Source organism: Carettochelys insculpta, chromosome 8 (genome assembly GCF_033958435.1).
Source record: "Carettochelys insculpta isolate YL-2023 chromosome 8, ASM3395843v1, whole genome shotgun sequence".
In the NCBI taxonomy this organism is placed as follows: domain Eukaryota; kingdom Metazoa; phylum Chordata; order Testudines; family Carettochelyidae; genus Carettochelys; species Carettochelys insculpta.
The window spans coordinates 45,606,331-45,628,437 of NC_134144.1; the positions used below are offsets into that span (position 1 = coordinate 45,606,331).

Here is a 22,107-nt window from a genome sequence, read left to right on the forward strand (position 1 = left end):
TTTTCGAAAGGACCCCGCCTACTTCGAAGTCGCCCTTACTCCCATGGATAGTAGAGAATAGTAGGTGGGGTCCTTTGGAAAAGGAGCCCCATTGGGATGAGCCGCGCGGTGGCGAGGCGTGTCAATTTCGAAGTGCCGTGGCCGCCCGCATGCTAATGAAGCGCTGAATATGTATTTCAGCGCTTCATTAGTAAACTTCGAAACGGCCATCTGCATGGCCATTTCGCAGTTTGGGGCTAGTGTAGACATGGCCACTATGTTTGCACAATGCCAACCAGAGTGGGAAGATTCTCTCAGCTGAAGCCACTGTTGTGGGTATATCTAAAGAGCACTTTGAAGGATGCAGGAACAAGCCTCCCAGGCCAGCTTGAAGCAGCATGCTAGCTCAGGTTCCAAGAGATACCTAGACAGCACTTCTAAGTGGTGGATCAGACTGGAGTTCAGGTTCTGAAGGCCCACTCTTTTCCTCAGGCTTTTTAAAGCACTTTGAAGAGAATCTGGGTACCTAATCAGTTTAGGTTCTTTTGAAAATCCCACACCTAATCAGTAAAACAGGCAGAAAAATAGCTACACTGGCATATTAAGGATTCTTTACATGTATTGAAAACCAATATAGGGCCAGGAAAGAGTGAGGGGCTTTCACTGGGGTAACAAAGTGAAGACTGAAGAAAACAGCAAATGAATTAAATTTTTTCCCTTCTGAATCTACACATGATCATGGAAAGACTTCCATTACACTAAGGAGAGCAGGTGTAAGGAAACAAACAAAACAGGACTTAGCAACTATTTAATTAAGGTACATCTAGACAATGAACTGGTTAGACCTGGATTACTTTCACAGGAGATGCATAACAGATAGCCATGAGCTCATGTGTTAATTATTTTGAGCCAATCTAAATAGATTACTGGAAATATTAGAAGGCAATAGTTTTCAATGTTTAGGAAGAAGTTTTCTAGTAAAGAAGCTGAAAATTACATACCTTCAAGCTTACATACCTAGTATCTATATTGAATGTTTTTGAGATATTTATAGACAGCTTAAGGATACATTTCTAAAAGTACAGTTTAATAGGTGAGAGTCAATAGGACCTATGAAAGGTAAATCACGTCAGACAAATGATTAATTTTTAAAATGAAAGAACTATTGATTTAGAGAATGGGGAACCTAGAGATATAATATACAGTATCAGAACATTCATTAAATTTCTGAATAAAGTCTGTAATATTGTTCAGTTAATAAACTGATAAGATGGGTAAAGAACAAGTTAGAAATAAGGTAAGTAATGCAAAATGACCATATCCGCTGCAAAAATTGGGACCAATACCCTTTACAAATCTAAATTCACAGATTAGAGCATTACATCTGCACATGGTAGTAACAGATTCAAGAAAGACCAAGTGATCTGGGTGTAAGACAAGAATGGGCCCAGAAAAGACACCATATATTGTGATAAAAAGAGTGCAATGAACTAGAAACAGAGGAAGCCTGAGGATGCATTGGATACACACAATGAAGAATGATAGAACAAAATGATATGGATGAATGAAGCTGATGTAATAAAGATAATGGTAGAAAGACTTCATTTGTCCCACCAGTGTTGTTGAGCTGACAGACAGAAACTGAAGAGAAGAGTATCATACAGTATATACAATACACTCCCAGGCCAGAACGGAAAAGGGAATATCTACTCTGATCCTCTGCACAACACAGACCATAGAACTTGCTCAAAAATCATTCCTAGAGCTGATTGTCATCCTATTGGACCGCATCTTGAGTCAAGTGCTGAATTTTGGTCACTTTATGCAGAGAACAACAATTAAGTTGGAGAGTGAGCCTGTATGAAACTGATGCTATCTGAAACAGAAGGGCTTTCATACAAAGAAAACAATAAAACAGATTTTATTTTGTCTTAAGACCACTAAATATGAAGAAATTAAACTGCCCAGAGGTTACAAAAGTAAGTCTAGCAATTTATTTGATGTCACTGGACAAACCAGAATTATTTATTCTCTTCAGGCTCTGGAGGCATTAGGTTATGTCAAGAGGCAACACGTGACAATTTATGAAGATGGTATTTTATAGACAGAGTGGCACAATATGATAAATAGAACAGACCTCCAGTTCAGGTAGTGGAATAAAATGGCATACATGCAATTAAAAACAAAAAGAGGATGGCTTTATTATTTGAACTAATAAATTCAGTGGTTGTTGAGTTGAATATTTCATAAATTTAAGTGAAAATGGTATTATACTGGGGCTGAGATGGTCTTGAGGGGGCAAGGCAGGGTTGGGAGGACATCTGAGACACGAAAATTATATCTTAAATTTGTAAGAAAACTTAAAAATACATAAGAAAACAGACAGTTCCAGACAGGAGGTGGCCATGGCCCACACAACACACTTAGTTAAAATCCTGTCTCCATCTCCAGAGACAATAAACAGCAGGAAGAACAGAGACGCTTAACATATGATATACTTACATAAGGGTTAGTGTGAGAGATGTTCTGTAGCTACTTGTGTAAGGACATGTTCTAATAATAGAATATGAGAGGAGGAATACAGGGCTATTAATGAAGAGTCTCAAAATGTAAGAATCCACTAGGAAAATAAGATTTGACTAATATGAAACATATGTGCAAGTGTACACCAAAATTGCATAAAGAAGATTGCCAATGAGGAAAGTGGGTTGCAATTAAATGATGTACCTTCTCCATTTACCAGCATTTATTTCTCTCTCAGAACTGCTTAAATTTAAGATTAAGTGTTATGAATGATCTTCTGTTACAGAGACTGTTCTTTGGCCTTCTTAAAATACAATCAGCGTAGTTTTATCTAGTCAGTGGTGTTGCAAAGGGGTATGTGTGGGCAGACGCTATTTTACAAGAAAAGAAATGCCTGCACATTGACACACACTAAGGAAGAGGGTTGAATACAAGAACTAAATTTCACAGATTCAAACCACTCGTGTAATAAACTGTATTCTTGATGCACACCAAACCATGTTCTGTTGCAACTTGGACTGGACACAAAACTTGATAAAAATGTTCAAGAAACTTCCGCTTCCAAGTCATCTTGTCCTAGAGCAAGACAGACAGCTGACAACATACACATGTTCCTCATGTAGCATGAGAAAGCTTTTTCCTTTGCATTTCAGCAAAGAAAAAAAGATGACCTTTTCAATACTGAACAGAACTTGAAGTAAGGAAATCTGGGCTCTACTCCTGAATCTGGTCACTGAATAGATACCTCAGTCTACAGAAGTTACTGTCATAAGAGATGTTCTGACAAAATTTCTATTGATTCGCTCTGTCGAAAAAAGGGACCCCAGCATGTTTACATATCTACAGTTTCTCAACAAAACACATTTTGTATGTAGATGCTCTTGAGAGTTTTGTCTATGAAATTCTCTAGTGTAGACGTAGCTTACGTGTGTGCCAACTTCACTAAATCGAATTCAAGTGGTTTATAGTGTTCAGCAGGAAGGCAATAAGGAAATGCACACATTAAACTCATTCAGGCCCTATTATCTGGTTAATGAATAGGCGAATTTCTTCAGCTACCTGTGACATACAAACCTCATTGAGACTTGCTAAGTACCATGGTAGGAAAGGAACTGGGAACAATCCAAAGAACGTTCTTTGGTACCATATGCTCATATCTCAGCTCCAAAAGTTTTCTAGATGGTTCCAGGATTAATTGCACTGATGCAGCAATTCCAGGAGTAGTAGAGAGAATTCCCAGTGCAGTAAAAAATAGCGCAATTTAAGCATCCCTCAGCAGCAGCAAAATCTACAGGTGAATTAGGGGTACGGTTGCAGGTGTGACCTGGATACACAGGGGCTTGTTTGAATTTCTGAGTGATAATGGGACTCTGTGGGGGAAGGGGTGCCCAAGTGAAGGCTGTTGGGGCTCAGTGGAGGGTGGGTTGTGTTCAGCAAGAGGTCGACTCACTGGGGAGGGATCTGGGTGTGGGTGACTCAGTGGGAATGGTCCAGGTGCAGGGAGGAGTGGAGCTTGTTTGGGGGAGGACAGAGGCTCAACAAAAGGGTCTAGAAATGAGTTCTGGATGCAGGAGAGTTGACCATGGGGAGCAGCTTCCCCTGCAACTGAGGCACCATAAGTGCAGGAAGCAGAAGATGGAAGTGAAGAATTTTCAGAGCTTGCTGCAGCTAAGAAAGAAGTTTGAGTGTGAGTGTGGGTTTAGCTCACAGGGTAAGAGGAGGTGTAGCCATGCAGGGTAAGAGGAGGTCCTGTCCTCCTCAGCCCAATCGGGACTAGCAGTTGAACTGGCAGGAGGATAGAGGCCACCAGTCAGGTCTTCCCAAGTCCCACCCACTTCCCCACAACGATTTACCTTTCTGATGGCTGCCTAGGACAGCATTAAACATACTGCTAGAGCAAGCTGCATGACTGCTCTTTTGACTTCCCTGTCAGAAAGTCATTTTTCTGCAGAGAAACAAAAAACTGCAGGGAACAAATTCTGCACATGTTCAGTGGTGCACAATTCCCCAACGAGTAAGGCATGAAAGTCGCAAACAAAGGTTAGCGAGCCTTATATTTGATATCTTGCCCTTAAATTCACAGTGAAGTCAACTCTAAAATTCATTTAAAAATATACATACCCCAAACCTTGAGTCAATACTTCAACGTCAGCGAGCATCTGCCTTAGTATGACTTGATTAAGTAGTTTATGATTTGGCTGGTTTTGAGTAGGACAAAATTGTTCCCCTAATAGGCACAGTGCCAGAATTACCGCTTTAAAAAGCAAAGTGTGCATTCAAGCAGTACCATTAAAACTGCAAATGTATCTCTACCACCTTACTCATTATAGACACAAATAGAGATGGTTACAAATGGGCTAGGCTTTGAATATCATTACCTGTAATAACCAGGCATCACAATATGCACGCCTGCACTTGGCTGACAGATGTTTGATACTTCCTGATCATCCATTTTGCGTACAGAGTCTGTGAAAGGTCCTGTAGCATTGATAACACATTTGGCCTTAACATCAAATTCCTGCCCTGCAAAAGAAAACAGCATCAATCACATACCCCATTTGTTTCCCAGCTCACTGATGCTCTGGATTATTAATTTACCTATGAACTTAACCTACTGTAAAGTATATTGTGCCACTGTAGAGGACTCAAGCAGTTGAAATTACTGAAGAGTTAATATTTCTTTTTTTAAATTAATGTCAGATGTGAAACAAGGAATAATATGACTTAAAAGAGCTTTTACAAATACCATGGAGCATGCTGGACTCCCCGCTCCCTCCCAACATACACACCTTTATTTTCTTAGTAACTGTATATATGAAAAGATAATTGGAAAACAGGCAACAGTTGTGTCTCAAAACCTTGAATGTGAGAGAAGGTATTATTGTTGTATGGCACACAGCACTTTACAACTTCAGCTTTGCTTGACAGAAGATTGTGTATGTAAAACTCTCGTCTACCCTGACGTAGCACAGGGATCTGGATGTAAACCCGACAGCAGCTAAAGATGATTGACATTAATGACACATCACTGCACTTTCGAACTATCCCACGTTTGTCAGTTAATTGATAGTTCCATATCTGAACTGTCCCCATCCTTAAAAAAAAAAAAAAGTGTGTTTCTTTAGAAAAATAAAACGTGTCAATTAAATAGTGTGTGGTATTCTATTAATCAAAAATTGATAAAAACCAAAATTAGTTTCCAAAGTAGATTTTACCCAGTGAACAATGTACGGCAGCATGCACATGTTTGAAGCATTATCTCTATATATTTAAACATGGTTTAAGTCAGAGGCACATAACCAATAAACGTTATAATGTAAAGTTAGGCAAGACTCTATAAATATCTCCTAGGTTTTAATCCTTATACCTGTTAGAACATCCCTGCAACGTGCACCACAGACACGCTCCTTCCCACTCTTTGGATCTGTCTTCTTCAGCAAGCGCACCACTTCAGTGTAATTGGCTGTGGCAGCGCCATACCTGGCAGCAGTTAGGGCAATGGCAAGGTTCATTCGTGCATCGTTATGTTGTCCTGCAGCAGGGGACAGAATCAAAGGAAGGACATGAGTCACCTCAAGCCACTGACTTGTGGTATGGAAGTGTGTCATAACCGATCTGTCACATCTGTCCCTGTCACATTGAATATACATGATGGTTGGTCAGGTCTAACAAGAATTATTTAAAGACACATTGTCTCTTCTAGGTCAGAGCATTAACCTGCAACTTTAACAGCAGAAAACACAATTTTGTTTAGCACATAGGCAGTTATAGCATCCAAGATTACTGTCCAAGTAATGATTTCTATGGTACTTGTGTTATGAAACAAAATCAGCATTCATTCATCTCCAACTTAGGTACAGACAAGTTATTTTTTGTAAGGCATCTTGTAATTCTGATACTGCAGCAATACAGCATCTTCAGAATGTTTACTCTCGACAGCCCCACTGGTATTAATTAACAATTTCTATTAGCACATGCACTGCATGACATTCAGAAACCAAGAAATGATCTTTCAGATATTCCTGCACTAAGCCATCAGTTTTCCATAAACAGACATTTATATTATGTACATTTCCAGTTGAAAACTAATAAAGTTCAGCATAAAAAGCACCAAAAAGCAAGCAGACCAAGATTAAAATTAATGAATGGCTTTTAACATATATCATTAAAGATTTATTACTGAAAAATCTCTTGTTAAAAAGAAGCAAAAAAGGGAAGTGAGGGGGCACTGGGGGAAAGATGATTAATTACTTTAAAATAGTGGCATCATCTGAGACTTTTTTCTATTTATTATTGCCATTGAAGTTAAAATCCTGCATGCTTGTTGGGAAGAATTACTTTACATTGCAGGGGCAGGCTGTGTGTGCTCTGAATAATTAATTTATAAAGGGCTAGCCTTATTGAGGTATGGTTCATTCCTACATGTTGGGATCAGTTCTATCAAGATAATACTGACAAAGGGATGAATTTGTAATGGATATTGTTGTTGTTTTATGTTGCCAGCCTACCAAACATTTAGTATAAATGGTTTATGTAAAGTTTGGTCCTTCTGACTCTGTGCAGTTCCGAAATACCTTGCAAGTAATCTAAGCTAAAAGGGCAAAGTTATAAAGTAGGATCAATGGCTCTGAGAGCTCTGCTTTCCCTCCCTCAACCTTCTTATTCTAATACACCTAAAACAGTGCAGTGTAATCAGTAGCAAAGTTTTGCTAACTGTATGAATAGTAAAAGGGAAAGAGGACATGATTTTTTTAAACAATAGTAACTCAGTAGAAGTAACTAAAATAATACCCAAAGAGTAGTGCTCTCAAGAACAGCTAAATAATTGAATCAGATATCAGGAGAACTTATAGGCTCTCTACCACTGCAGACATTCCAAACCAAAATAAACTCCCAACCTGTCTGATGTAATCCAAACTGATGGAAGTTGTGGTGCAAGAATTGGGCAGCTACTTAACGTGTCCCATATCAGGCCCGCAATACAAAATAACCTGAAGGCGACACTAAATCTGAGTTTATCACCCCACATTCTCTTAAGCGTCTGCGAAAATAATCATTTCATTCTCAGTTATCTTCTCTGACAAATACAAGTGTGAATGTACAAAGAATCTGTTTACACAAATTTCAACAGGGCGAGGAAATGCACAGCTGCTGTTGCTAAACTGAACTGTATATAGACACACATTTATCCACTCTACCCATAATGCACTGAATGTGTCTTGCACCAATCTACAATTCCAAATTCTTGTTCAGTTGCTAGGAATTAGGGCTGTCAATTGCCATTAACTCATAAGACTGTCTCAAAAATTGTGATTAAAAATGATTAAAGCATAGTTTTATTCTCACAGATAAACAGAAACCCAATTAAAATGTATTAAATATTTTGGTTGTTTTCCTACATTTCCATACACACACAACCACAGAGAAAGAGAGAGAGAGAGAGTCTACAGTGCCCATTGTATATTTGTTACAAATATTTGCACTGCAAAAATAGTATTTTTCAATTCACTTCATCTAAGTACTGTTGTGCAAGCTCTACCATGAAAACGCAGCTTAGAAACAATGATTTTCTTTTGAGTTATGCAACTGCACTCAAAACCAGTGTATAGCTTTTGCCCCTACTAGTCCACTCAGTCCTACTTCTTGTTCTGCAGATTTCTAAGTCAAAACAAATCTATTTACATGTAAAGGAGATAATGCTGCCTTCTTCTTATTTACAATGTCACCTGAAAGTGAGAACTGGCATTTGCATGGCAGTTTTGTAGCCGGCATTGTAACTTATTTACATGCCACAAATGTGAAATATTCCTATGCCCCTTCATGCATCAGTCACCATTCCAGAGGACATGCTTCCATGCTTATGAGACTTGGTAAACATAAATAAATAAATAAATAAATAAATAAATGCCCTAATTAAATTTGTGACTGAGCTCCTTGGGGGAGAATTGCATGTCTCCTACTCTGTTTTACTTGAATTCTCACGTACATTTCATGTGACAGAAGTCTTGGATGATGACTCAGCACATGTTGTTCGTTTTAAAAAACATTACCATTGCAGATTTGACAAAGTGATAGCAATGTGATATTTCTAAAGACAGCTACAGCACTCAACCCAATGTTTAAGACTCTGAATAACCTTTCCAAATCTGAGAGCACGAGATGTGGCACATGCTTTCAAATGTCTTAAAAGAGCAATACTGATTTTCTTTCCTGGTGGTTCAAGTTTTGTAGTTTCCACATCAATTTCTGCTGGGGGCATCTGACTTAGGTGATAAAAATGAACATGTGTCAGTCAGCACTGTTTTGGATCATTATCAAGCAGAACCCATCAGCCGCATAGACATGTTCTCTGGAATGGTGGTTGAAACATGAAGGGAGATATGAATCTTTAGTGCATTTGGCATGTAAAGCTACAACAGGGTCATGGGAATGCTTGTTCACATGTCACCTGAGAGTGAGAACAAGAAATGGGCAGCATTATCTCCTGCAAATCATACAGAACCATAGAATCATAGGGTTGGAAGTGACCTGAGAAGGTCATCAAGTCCACAAATACCGCCCCCCGCTGAAATCAGAACCAATCCCAACTAAATCATGCCAGCCAGGGCTTTGTCAAGCAGGGACTTACAGACCTCTAGTGAAAGAGATTCCACCACCTTCCTAGGTAACCCAGTCCAGAGCTTCACCACTCCCCTAGAGAAATAATTTTTCCTAGTATCCAACCTAGACATCCCCCAGCTGCAACTAGAGACCATTGTGCCTCATTCTGCCATCTGTCACCACTGAAAACAGCCTCTCTCTCCATACTCTTTGGAACCCTTCTACAGGTAACTGAAGGTTGCTATCACCCCTTCCTCCCCCCACACCCACACACCCTTCATTCTTCTACAGACTAAACAAGCCAAAATCCCTCAGCTTCTCCTCATAAGTCACGCGCTCCAGCTCCGTAATCATTTGTTGCCCTCCGCTGGGCTCTCTCCAGTATTTCCACCTCCCTTCTGCAATGGGGCAGAACTGGAAGCAATACTCCAGATGCAGCCTCATCAATGCCAAATAAAGGGGAATAATCACTTCCCCTAGATCTCTTGGCAGTGTTCCTACTAATGAATCCCAGTATGCCATCAGCCTACAAGGGCACACTGTTGGCTCATATTCAGCTTCTCATCCACTCTAATCCTTCGGTCTTCTTCTGAGGAACTGCTGCTTAGCCAGTTGGTTCTCAGCTTGCAGCAGTACTTGGGATTCTTCCGTCCCAAGGGCAGGACTGGTCCTTGGTGAACCTCACAGGATTTCTTTTGGCCCAATTGTCCAATTTGTCTAGATTCCCCTAGACCCTATCTCTAATCTCCAGCATAACAACCTTAGTTGTTAGTAATTAGTTAGTAAACTAATAACATTAGTTTAATGTCATCTGCAAATTTGCTAAGGGTGCAATTCATCCCATCATCCAGGTCATTAACAAAGATGAACAAAACCAGCCCTCAAACTGACTCTTGGGGTATCCTGCTTGATGGAGTTGTTGATGACTACCCAGCTGGACAATCTAGCCACCTTTCTATCCACTTTACAGTCCATTTATCCCATCCATAGTTCTTTGACGTGCTGGCAAGGATACTGTGGCAGACCATATCAAAAGCTTTCCTAAAATCAACAGATTTTAGGTAAACATGAACTAACTTGTTTTTCTGAGCAGTTGACTGAAGAAGTAGGACCGAGTAGGCTTTAGGCTCTAAATTTGTAAATTGTTTTCGTTTTAAGTGTAGGGCTTTATGTACCTAACTGCACTTGTAAGTCCAACCTTCATGATAAAGAGACTGAACTAAAGTCTTTGTAAATAGTCTCAGGGGGCAGCTGTGTTTATCTGAAGCTTCACAAATAATAATCAGGCAAAGAAGTGGATTTTACCCATGAAAGTTCATGACTTAATACATTTGTTAATCTTTAAAGTACTACAGCACGGCTTACTATTTGTACAGTACTTGTAATGAAAGACTTGAAAAATACTATTTTACAGAGTAATCAAAAATAAAGTGAACACTGTAAATTTTCTATTGTGTTGTAACTGAAATCTATATATTTGAAAACATCCAGTAATATTTAAATGGGATACTATTATTGTTTAACAGCACAATTTATCTTTTTCATCACTTGGCAGCCCTATTAGGCATATATAATATTTGGATAAAATGTCCAACATCTCATCATTGACACAAGACTTTTCTTCACCTGGGTAGAAAATTTACCATTCAAAACTAAGCTCTTACAGCAATGGCTTAAACTTGGCAGAGTATTTGATGTTGCAAACATCACTGACCCACATCACAGTTAGTACACCGGAGTAGGTAAAACACTGGCATGTTTCATCTCCCAGGGCTTCACCTGGTAGAAAGTTAGCACCAGAAATTCAGAAGGTGGCACATTAACTGGAGCTCTATGACTTGGAAGCGTCACTTTGGCAGGGGACTTTCTTTTATTCTTTTCAATGTTATTTCAATCTTTCCTCCAAATTTGGCTTCCTGTTCTGTGTTCGAACAAATTCAAAATTTCAAAGCAAAACTCACCCAGAACTGTCAAATTTTGCTGTAATTCATACTGCAGTTGTATTAATCTGAATTTGGCATGATTTCAAAGCAAAACCTCTCTCTGATTATGTCTACACTAGAGGGTTGTGTCAACAAAATTGGTATTTTGTCAACAAAAGTAGGGAAACATCCAGATTCCCAAGGCATTCCATCGACAGTAAGACAGAATGCGGTGCTTTTTGACAGCGTTCTATTGCTCCCCCAGGACACAGAATGCCTCTGTTGACAAAAAGCAGGTCTGGTCATTCCGGGGGGGCCCTCGGCTGACAGGGAAGGCTTCCAGGACACCAGGCAGCCCTGTCTGCTGTGCTTCCAGTTGGCCATTTTGTCAAGGGAGTAGCCAGGCAGTCCAGCCACTCTGTTGATCACTTTTTCGATTTCCTTTGCAATCAGGCCGCAATCTTTCAACAGAAATTTTGTTGGAAGATATCTCGCAGCAGTAACATATGTTGACAGATTGCTCTAGTGTAGACATAGCCTCTGAAAGATTTGCAACCAATGCTTAGATACTATAGTGAAAACACCGCAAAGACAGGTAGGCAGGCAATCAATATTCATGATCCTTTCAAGTTACCTGAACATCTGATTTGAGTTTTGGGAGAAAAAACACCCACACCCTCCCCATCACCACCACGGGCAATTTGCATATACTTCTGATTTTTCTGTAAGCATCTTATTTGCACAGCTCTACAAATGAGCACAGCTCTAGAAAGGCAAATATAAGAAGAGGGGCTTCTCCTCCAAAGAGCTTACAGCCATCTCTCGAATCTGTCATACCATGTCGCATCCCCATTTTACTTATTATAGAAACAGGAGGGATTACTGAATTGAATGGGATAGGTGCCCAAAGTACGCAGGCAGAAAATGTCCGATAGCCAATATATTGCTAAAAAAAGTTCAGTCTTGGGTTTAAAGCATTATTATCTGGCACATATTGTAATGTAAAGATTTGCAGGCAAATCAGCACATTTACAAACAAATTTATGGAGGGAAGCAATTTTGCTTTCCTTTTTTTCCTAATGTACTGAGTTGCTTTATTAAGCCTTTTGCTTGTGACCTGTATGAATCTGCTGCATTGTTCTGTAGTGAATAATTATTTTTTATTATTAAAAATAAAGCATACTATTAAAATACAGGCTTGGTATGTGACCTGCATCAATGATTCAACGCAGTCTCCCTTTTCTCTATCCCTTTCATTAACACAAGCCTTTCTTCCTATGAGTTCCTTTTTATCCTTTCGAAGTGCTCCATTAAGCTATTTACTAGCTGAATAATTTAGCAAGCAATGGTGAGTTTTGATTTTTGGTCAAGCTTTTGAAATGCCCAGCTTTGACTGGGTTTTCATATACTTAGGGATTTTTTAAAATCTATCATCTGTAGAAAACACTTACATTAGGTAATTCTGAAAGACAGGAGCTCAGTAGTGTTTTTATTCTCATATTGCTGAACGGTCAAAAACTCCAGCTTTTACTGAATTTTTTGAAATTTCACTGCATTAAAATCCCATGCTTCTTGATTTTCAGAAGAAAGAGCCTCGTGTGTTTTTTTTTTTTTCTTTTTCCTGTATAGACCTACTCTATACAGGGCACAGGAACAATGTCGGTGCTTACTACAGCATCATTCACTGTGGCAAAGTACATTTTGTGAAATAAAGAGCTTCCATAAATAAAGGTAGTGGGTTTTTTTGGGCCCTCTGTTAAAGAGCGAACAACTACCCATCTTTATTTCAGAAAGAGAATCACATATAAGCCGTGTCTACACGTGCACGCTACTTCGAAGTAGCGGCACTAACTTCGAAATAGCGCCTGTCACGGCTACATGCGCCGGGCACTATTTCGAAGTTAACTTTGACGTTAGGCGGCGAGACGTTGAAGTCGCTAACCCCATGAGGGAATAGGAATAGCGCCCTACTTCGACGTTCAACGTCGAAGTAGGGACCGTGTAGTCGTTGCGCGTCCCACAACTTCGAAATAGCGGGGTCCGCCATGGCGGCCATCAGCTGAGGGGTTGAGAGATGCTCTCTCTACAGCCCCTGCGGGGCTCTATGGTCACTGTGTGCAGCAGCCCTTAGCCCAGGGCTTCTGGCTGCTGCTGCGGCAGCTGGGGATCCATGCTGCAGGCACAGGGTCTGCAACCAGTTGTCGGCTCTGTGGATCTTGTGTTGTTTAGTGCAACTGTGTCTGGGAGGGGCCCTTTAAGGGAGCGGCTTGCTGTTGAGTCCGCCCTGTGACCCCGTCTGCAGCTGTGCCTGGCACCCTTATTTCGATGTGTGCTACTTTGGCATGTAGACGTTCCCTCGCAGCGCCTATTTCGATGTGGTGCCGCGCAATGTCGAAGTTGAACATCGACGTTGCCAGCCCTGGAGGACGTGTAGACGTTACTCATCGAAATAGTCTATTTCGATGTTGGCTTCACGTGTAGACGTAGCCATAAACATTCTTATGCTCCTCATTCCTGTAATGTAAAATGATGGCACAATGTAAGCACCTGTTTAAGTTTCACAAAACTGCATATTTGTATGTTTTAACAAACACATTTTATAAATTATGTAACAATCTTTGCAGACTGGAAGCTCTATATTTCCTTCTATCCTTGAAAATCAGATCTGTCTTTGTGCCCATCAATCTTCAGCTAAATACTGACCTCTCCATCAAAGTTGAACAGCTCTTCCAACCTCAAGATAATCACATCCATGTTTAATTTGCTCTAGAGATGACATGAAGTGTTTTTTGACATCTATACAATTGCCATATCAAGAGAATGCCTGGGAAATACAAGCATAGCTCTGTGACAAATGGCAAGACATCAGTAAACACATGGTTATGCCTAGATTATTTACTTGGGACAGTTTCTGTGCAACGCCATTAGTTTTGACACCAGTCTCCAAGTTAAAGAAATCATAAAGCCTGGGGTTTTGAATACAGTTTGAGATGTACTATATAAAGCTAAGGGGAACCATAACATCAACTTCCATTGCTTTCAGTGATAACCCATATATTAAAGCTTTCAGGTTACCACTTTTCCCAAAGGATGTAAAGAATACGAGAATAGACCTACCACCGTAATTTAATGTCCCCTTTCAAATAAGGAACCTCATAACAGGTAACCTGTGGACAATAAAGTGGGAATTTATGACTTTGCCCTTAGCAGATATCTACTAGCACCATATTCTGTATTGAGTATTACTTCATTAGCCCTATTGCTTCCAATGGCCACTATTTCGGAAGTTTTAATTTTTGAAGGTGTCAAAGTTCAAAGGTCTGGCCTACCTGAGAAGAGAGCTGAATGGTAGCCACATAAATACTTGGGACAAACATCTGTGAGCTAATCAAGCAGATGAGTGCGGGGGGGCGCAAAGAGAGGCAATTGTCCCAGAGCTTGGTGCCACTGGCCAATGCAATAGCAGAGGCCAGAGCCCCAGGCCCTTTAATTGCAGGCAGTGCTGAGGGCTGGGGAGAAGTGAAAGTTTCATAGTCCAGGTGGTGCTGAGGACTGGCTGCCCCTAGCCCACACCTTTCGCCTGTGGCCCTGTGCCTTCTGGGAGTGCTTAGTAGTGCCCACCCTCCCCCCAACACACACACACACTTCTGCCTACCTTGTCCAAACTTCTGCTTATGCTTTCATTCAGAAAGCGGTAACCAAAACCAAAATCTTTTAATCAATTTGGTTTCTAATTGCTCTCACCAAAGAAAGTCCAATATCTTTTTGGGTACCACTTCAGTGGAGCATAGGTCCTACTGATTACAAAGTAATTAATCAATGGTATCCCACCTTGTCTAAGACGCTGGGACCAACTTCATTTTGACTGCACTGCATCTGAATGGTACAGCAGTTTAGTCACACTTTCAAGGCACTCAGAATTGGTCTATTTTTATTCCAGTAACAGAAATAAACCTAACACTGATTTTGAAAACTCTCACCCTCAACACTCATATCAGGGTGCCCATCAATTATTCTGTACCCATCAATGAACAGAATTAGCAATGTCACTTCATCTGGAATGTTCTGTGTGTAATTTGAACAAATGCAGCTTTCATTCCCATAGCAACAACTGCTATATCTCCACAACTCTGTTAATTTTTGAGTATGTGCCATTTCCAATAAAAGTATTCCCATGACACAAACACACTCACATTAGCTTAGGGTTAGGGCACTAAGAACAGCGTAGCTAGGGTAACATGGGCAGCAGAGAACAGTAGCCTGGACAGTGCCGAGAATAAATTTGTCTGAACTCCATGAGTATGTATTGTACTTACGTACACAATTGTGGTCATTGTCATCCAACTTTAAGTAAAAGATTGTATCAACTTGCAGAATTCCTTGCCACATGAGGTCACAGATTAAATTTACAACTTTATTCCCTATGACTACTTCACCTCCTAACCTCTTGACAAACCACTCAGTCCCAAGATTCCTGGACTTCCTCTCCCCGAGGACTTCCTCCACATCCCTGATTTCCCCCTCCTCCCAGGAAGCAACTGTAGACACCTTCCCCTGAAGCCTTCTTGCTCTCAGCCTCCTGACTTTATAGGAGTGTCCCATCTGCCCCCAGCTGAGTTACATCCTCAGTTGGCCCTTCCCTCTAGCAGGTGATGTTTTCGAGTGACCTAATTGGCATTAGCCACATGAGGGCTGGCACAGGACACATACCTCATCCCAGCAGGATAGCATATATATCTAAGTTTTTATAACTATTGAGTAGAAAGTGCTACGAAAAAGTGCAATTCTTTGGTTTTGAACTTTATTCACAGATTCAGCTATTCTGATAATTTTATCTTTGTATGTAACAGATTCTCAAGTTTGATAAAAATCTCAAGTTAAGAAGGATGGTGGCTAGATGACGGCTGCAAATTTAAATAGGACACTGCTTCTTCTGTTTAGCTCAACCCTAGACCCCAAGAACTTCATTGCTTCCCCCTGCTGCTATCCACTCACAAACAAACACTCAATTCATCATCACCCCCTATTAAGTATTGCTCTGGAGAGACAATAGTCAAGGCCACTTAGGATAATTTAAGATTTTAAATCTTCACTGTATGATACAAAAAAAACTGAAGAATTTTAAAAGGTCACGTTTATTCGCATATAAGGATAGATTAAGGGAATTAAGGAGGCTGAAGCAAAGTAAATGGTTCACGCGGATAAAGACAGGTCTCAGTAAAAAAAAGAAGGAAACAGAACACAGTCAATGAATTTTTAATGCAAAGAAATAAACTCTTGGAATAAACAGTTGTGTTCAAAGAACTACAGATTATGGGGGTGGATGTTCGATTTCTTTTTTTCAATCTTAAATATTTTCCATCTCTGCTCAATTCTACTGCCAAGCAAAGATGCTGAAGCTCAAGATTCAATTGATACCAACACATCTGTACTATAAATAAGCTGCAACAGTCAGACAAATGGTAGCTAAATTATCTTAACATAGTATTAATGGAGAATTTGTACCTGTTTAGATACAGGCACCTAGACACTAGCAGTGGGAAATATGTAAGAGCTTCATGAACTGCAAGGGGTTCACTCTCACAATGCAGGAAGGAGGTTTGAGAGAAAGGAATTAGCATTATTTTTTGTTGGTGGTTTATAATTATGTTGTTTCCCATTTCTTTCGGATCAGCCTTCAGCTTGTCACAACAATCTTACTATAATGTCAATGTAAGTAAAAGCACAGTGTTAAAATGCAACTAAACATTGTCAGTGCCAGTTTAGGAAAACCATGCTAAAATGTCACAATGGGAAAATGTCACTGCAGATCTTTCGCAGCCATTCTGCAGTGTCAGAAAGAAATGTGATGTCAATATAAGGTATTGCGTATCAATGCAGTGTAAGGGTTGATGGACTGATTTAGATAGAAACCAACTGAACATCTCAAGCTTGAGTCAAACTGTGCACGGTTGGTAGCTATTTTTCAGACCCTGTCTAAGTCAACTGGAGATTGGTCAATAGTTTATGAACTATTGCCCACTTCATGGTATATGAAAGGAAGTGATTCCTATTATGTGCCCTTGTCTAAACTAACCACAGCTAGGAGTTACGATTTAACAGTATAAAAAGAAATAGATACCATGCCAGAAAAACAGCATATGTAAAGTTTTCTTTCATGAGACAGGAATGATCACATCATGGAAGGACATACAGCAATTTCTATGTAAAGAATTAGGTTACACCTTACACCAGCACAGAAGAGCCAGAATCCCTCAGCAGAGCTAACGCATTTCTTTGCGATCTCCGCAGAGTGACGATTAGCAAGCCAGCTAGTTTATTTATACAATTAAATATGAACTGCAAAGGACTAAGTGCCCTCAATCTCAATGATCAAGAACATGAAAGAAACATCTTAAAAATAAAGTAGTTCTTTCCAACAATTTAAAAAAAAACCCACAATTGCAAGATTAAAAAAAGGTCACAATTAATCACAGTTTTAAAATCATCCTGTTAAACAGTAATAGAATACCAATTTAAATTCAGCATGGAAGTATGTCCTCCGGAACGGTGGCCAAGGCACAAAGGTGCATACAAATTTCAGTATGTCCAGCCTCACAATGCCGGCTACAATGGTACCATGAAGGCAGTTTTCAATTTCAGGTGATGTGTGCAAGAAGCAGACCACACGATCTCCCATAAAAGTAAGCAAACTTGTTTGTCTTCACAACTGGCAGAACAACAAGTAGGACTCAGTGGACTTGTAGGCTCTAAAATTTTATATTGCGCACAAACAAAAACAATTGTGTAAAAATAATCCTATATTTGTAAATTTCACTTCCACAAAAAGGAGACACACCTCAGTACTTGTATAAGTAATTGAAAAATATTATTTCTTATTTTACAGTGCAAATGTTTGTAATCAAATAATATAAAGTAAGCACTACACACTTTATATTGTAACTCAAAATCAATAGATTTGAAAAATATGTGAAAGCATCCAAAATATTTATAATGAACTTAAATAAGTATTCTATTATTGTTTAACAATGCAATTAAAACTGCACTCTATGCTGACCATATTTTAACCTAGTTAAATCTGTTTTGCATTAATAGCTTGAGTTATCTGCGACTGACAGCCCTAAAATAAAAAGGCATCTTGCTGCATATCCTATTAAAATGGTCAAAAACAGAATTCTAAGCAGCTGGCTCTTCAACTGGGGAAGTCCTCTTCACCAATGCCAACCGGGAGCACTGCTACTTTTAATTGCTGTCAGTGGGATTTAAGTATACCACATTCCTGTCTTTCAAAGGAACTGACTCCCAGTCTACTCGCTTCTGCCACCACTGGTGTTAAATTCACTTTTTGGATGTGACTATGCTACACACCCCATTCATTAGCATGATGTGTGCACGGGGGAGGAGGAAGAAGAAAGGGTTAGAGGGGGCAGATGAAGTGGTGATGTGTTGGCCAGAGAACATATGGGCAGGCACTGAACTCTACTTTTACCTGTAATTAGAGTAAATGTAACTGTCTTGATTCTGTATGGTACCATGTACCATCAAATCCACTTGAGTCAGAGAGTCAGGGCTACTTGGTACCTTAAAGGAATAGGCCCAAAGAAAGACAGCTTTCTGATACAAGAAAAGCCAATGAATCCTTCACACTAATTCCACATATGTATGGGAATGTGCTCTTATCCATTTTAACTAATGCAAATAGCGTGTTCTAGGCCCTAGCCCTGCCAGCTGCAGTTTTTACAGAGACTCCCGCTCCTCAGTTTGCACTGCTTATTATCAACCTAGTAATGCACCTGGCAGTAGAATCAAATAGGTAAGTGACCTTCATTTTATTCATTATTAAAAAGTAAATACCCAACAGCTTTAAAACTGCAGATATACACAAAAACACAGTATGGTGGGAAAAGGTATAACAGACTTTCCCTAGCCACATATATTATATCTACAGTATGGAACAATGTACATATTAACTAATGGCCTACCATTAAGTTTACATAAAATATACACACATAAATTACAACAAAATTACTTGCTTGACTGGAGTCTTCCCTCTAAAAGCCATGACACACTGGGGAATACGAAGAAGTTTTTGGTGTAATGTGCAAATAATGTCATTTGGCTTGAGAATCATCTTATATCTTTCAGGTAACATGAGCACTGAAGAATTAATCCCCATTCACTTCTTGTTAAGAGACAAAAATCATCTTTTGGTTATATAATGCTTTCTTTAAAAAAATGAATCAATAAATGCATAGAATTTGCTAAAATATTCATCATTACCAATCTTAAACTCACAGCATACAAATAGATAAATCCAGCAAGTCAGAGAGCAAAGCCAATTTAATCTCTGGCTCCCCTGAGGTAAATGTAGTTCACAGTTCTACCCCCACCCCAACCTCAGCCATAATCCCTGGTTCCTGGAGGTAAAAAAGCACTGAAGTGAGGAAAATTCTGCAGCAGGATATAATGATCCAAAATGACAGGGACAATAATGACAATGAATTTCATGTCTCCCAGTCATGAGCTGGGGATGCTTGACTGGGCTGACTTATACAATTAAATTGTTACAGGTACAGCAGGAGATGCAGTTATCAGCTGGCTGCTTTTGGGAATGCCGCCGCCAGCAAAGAAGTGCTACAGAATGCACAGTCTCTTTTGTTGTGAACAAAGTATTACTCCTGTAGGTATGTTTATACAGTTGTACCCCTTGACAGAGGGAAAACTGGGTTAAAGACAAGTCATTTTAAGAAATTGATTTTTATCCTTTTTGAAAGTTAAAAAAAAAAAAACTCTGATGGATAAAATACCATCTGAGTCACAGGGCTTTGTTCTGAAACCACTATAAGAGAATACAGAAGCTACTGATTTTCTTAATTTGAAAAGGAAGAGTACCATTCATAATACTAAGGCTTATGAGACCTGCCTTTCCCTCTACTATTTACACCAAATAAAAGAGTACGAAGAACTCTTAAATGAAATTGAGATTGAAACTATGGAAACAGACAAATCAATGCTTCTATTTCCTATATATTCCACAAGAGGCAGACAATCATGCCTTTATAATCCTCACATATTGTTTTTCTCTTCCAAAGTCGCTCTACACACACACACACACACACACACACACACACACACACACACACACACACAGAGCCACATCCATTATGGGTATTAAAAAGCAGCTAGCACATGTTTTAAGGTGATTTTTATTTAAAAGAAAATCTTATGGAATGTATATACATATTTTCACTCAAAACATGTTCTAGCTGCCTTTCAGTACCCATAATGGTTTACCAACAGTTCTGCGGGGACTGTGCCTTAAAAGCACATTCCATAGTCTTCCATTATCAAGTTAAAACTCTACTATCACACAGATGTATAGTAATAGACTATAGTGACAAACTGTCTACAGACTTTCCAGCTACAAGTTGTCAAACTGTTTTCATTTTCAGGCAAGGGAAAAATTTGGAACAAGGATTTAAATTCTTACAACTGTCCATGTCTACATTTGGGCAATGTCCCTATTACATATGTTTAGCTTTTCAAAATAGGAAATTGAGATATGAAATATAAAGCTGTACCATTTTGTAATTCAGTACATACTCCACTACAAGGAAAGAGAGCCAAAATGAAGTGTTTACTCAATTTTTGAAAGCTTAATAAATGCTCTACTCTTTTGCATTGATTTTTTTTAAAAGTAGAAAGAATTTCTCATGGGATTTACAGTAAACAAGGAATGCTCAGGCCTCAACCAAAACTTTTCTTTTCTACTCTTCCTTAAGCAACATTATAGTTCCAAAAACTTAGAATTTTGATTAATGTACTCTGGAAAAAATATGCACCAAAATCCTGGAACACGTAAAGCTGTGGAATGAAGAGCCTTTACTAGGATCTGACTGAATAGGTAATTTTGCAAAGCAAAAATAGAAATTTCATTGGACAATCAGATGTATTTTTTATGGGGCAAAAAAAAGAAAATCAAGAAAACACTATATGAGAGGCAAAGAATTCTACAGTTCTACTCTCTTCAAAATATATAAAAATACAATCCAATAAAAAATGGTAATTAACACTATTCCATTTTAAATTCATGACTTCCAAATGAGCCTAGAAGTACTTCCTTAAATACTTAAAAGTTCATCTGTGAGAGGAGAATATGCAGATATCCTAAAAAACTCTATAGCACCCAGAGATATGAAATAATGTATCTTAAAAAAGAGAACACTGCCACTTAGAATTAACCAGCATTTTCTGTACATTTATAAAATTGTATTTCCTGAATTTTGGATATCTGTTTTAATGGTTTTACATTTTTCTAGCCCACAATGCGGTATATTTCAGATAATTCAAATACAGATTAATTCTTTCATTAAAAATGCTTTAAAATAAGTCCCTCCATGATGAGCTTTCAGCACTAGCTTCTCCATAGTGCCTCTTTTCTAATTTTCCTGGAGCTACATAAATGAAACTGACAGATCACTGCTCAGATAGCAGCCACATTCTTCCCCCAAAATGTTGCCTTTTTGGTATTCAGGAGTAGCCAAATACCAACAAATGCTAAATGAAGTCTGACATGTACCCCTAAGAAACAAACTTGTAAGTTGTGGCTTCAAAGGAAACCTTGAATAAATAGGACACATTGTGTACACCCAGGCTAACATCCAACATATGCTATAGTTCCTGATGCTGAGACAGAGCAAGAATAGCCCCTGGTAAAGTCTGTGATTTGCTGTTGCTGGTACCTCGAACGTTTATAATGTACCATCCATTTTTTGCCTGTATAAACAATTTTAAAATGCAATTAGTAGGGCTGGAGCAACAACATTTCATAAAACTCTACAGAGAATGATATATTTGTGATTGTTTGATATGCTGCCGGGTGGAGCCGTAATTAGGAAAACAACAGAAATAGCACTGCTGGTCCCCTTTTGATAACAGCCAAATACCAACCCAAAAAATAAATAACTGTGTAAATGGCTTTATCATGTGAGAAAGTAATCTACACCGGGGTGAGCAAACTTTTTATGGTGGGCCCCACTTTTCATCCCTGCAACTACCAGGGGTCCCCCAATCTAACATAACC

At 39.2% G+C, this 22,107-nt stretch overlaps 1 protein-coding gene across 4 annotated transcripts in view; it reads right to left on the reverse strand.

Moving 5' to 3' along the window:
- The window catches only part of GPD2 (glycerol-3-phosphate dehydrogenase 2), a 125,538-nt gene that overhangs the window by 34,888 nt on the left and 68,543 nt on the right, over positions 1–22,107 (reverse strand). For all 4 annotated transcript variants that reach the window (XM_075001729.1, XM_075001725.1, XM_075001727.1 and 1 more), the window contains 2 exons: positions 5,870–6,034; positions 4,881–5,025 (listed from right to left, as the gene is read on the reverse strand). In XM_075001729.1, the coding sequence (XP_074857830.1) occupies positions 4,881–5,025; positions 5,870–6,034 (310 nt within the window). The remainder of the gene's footprint in view (positions 1–4,880; positions 5,026–5,869; positions 6,035–22,107) is intronic.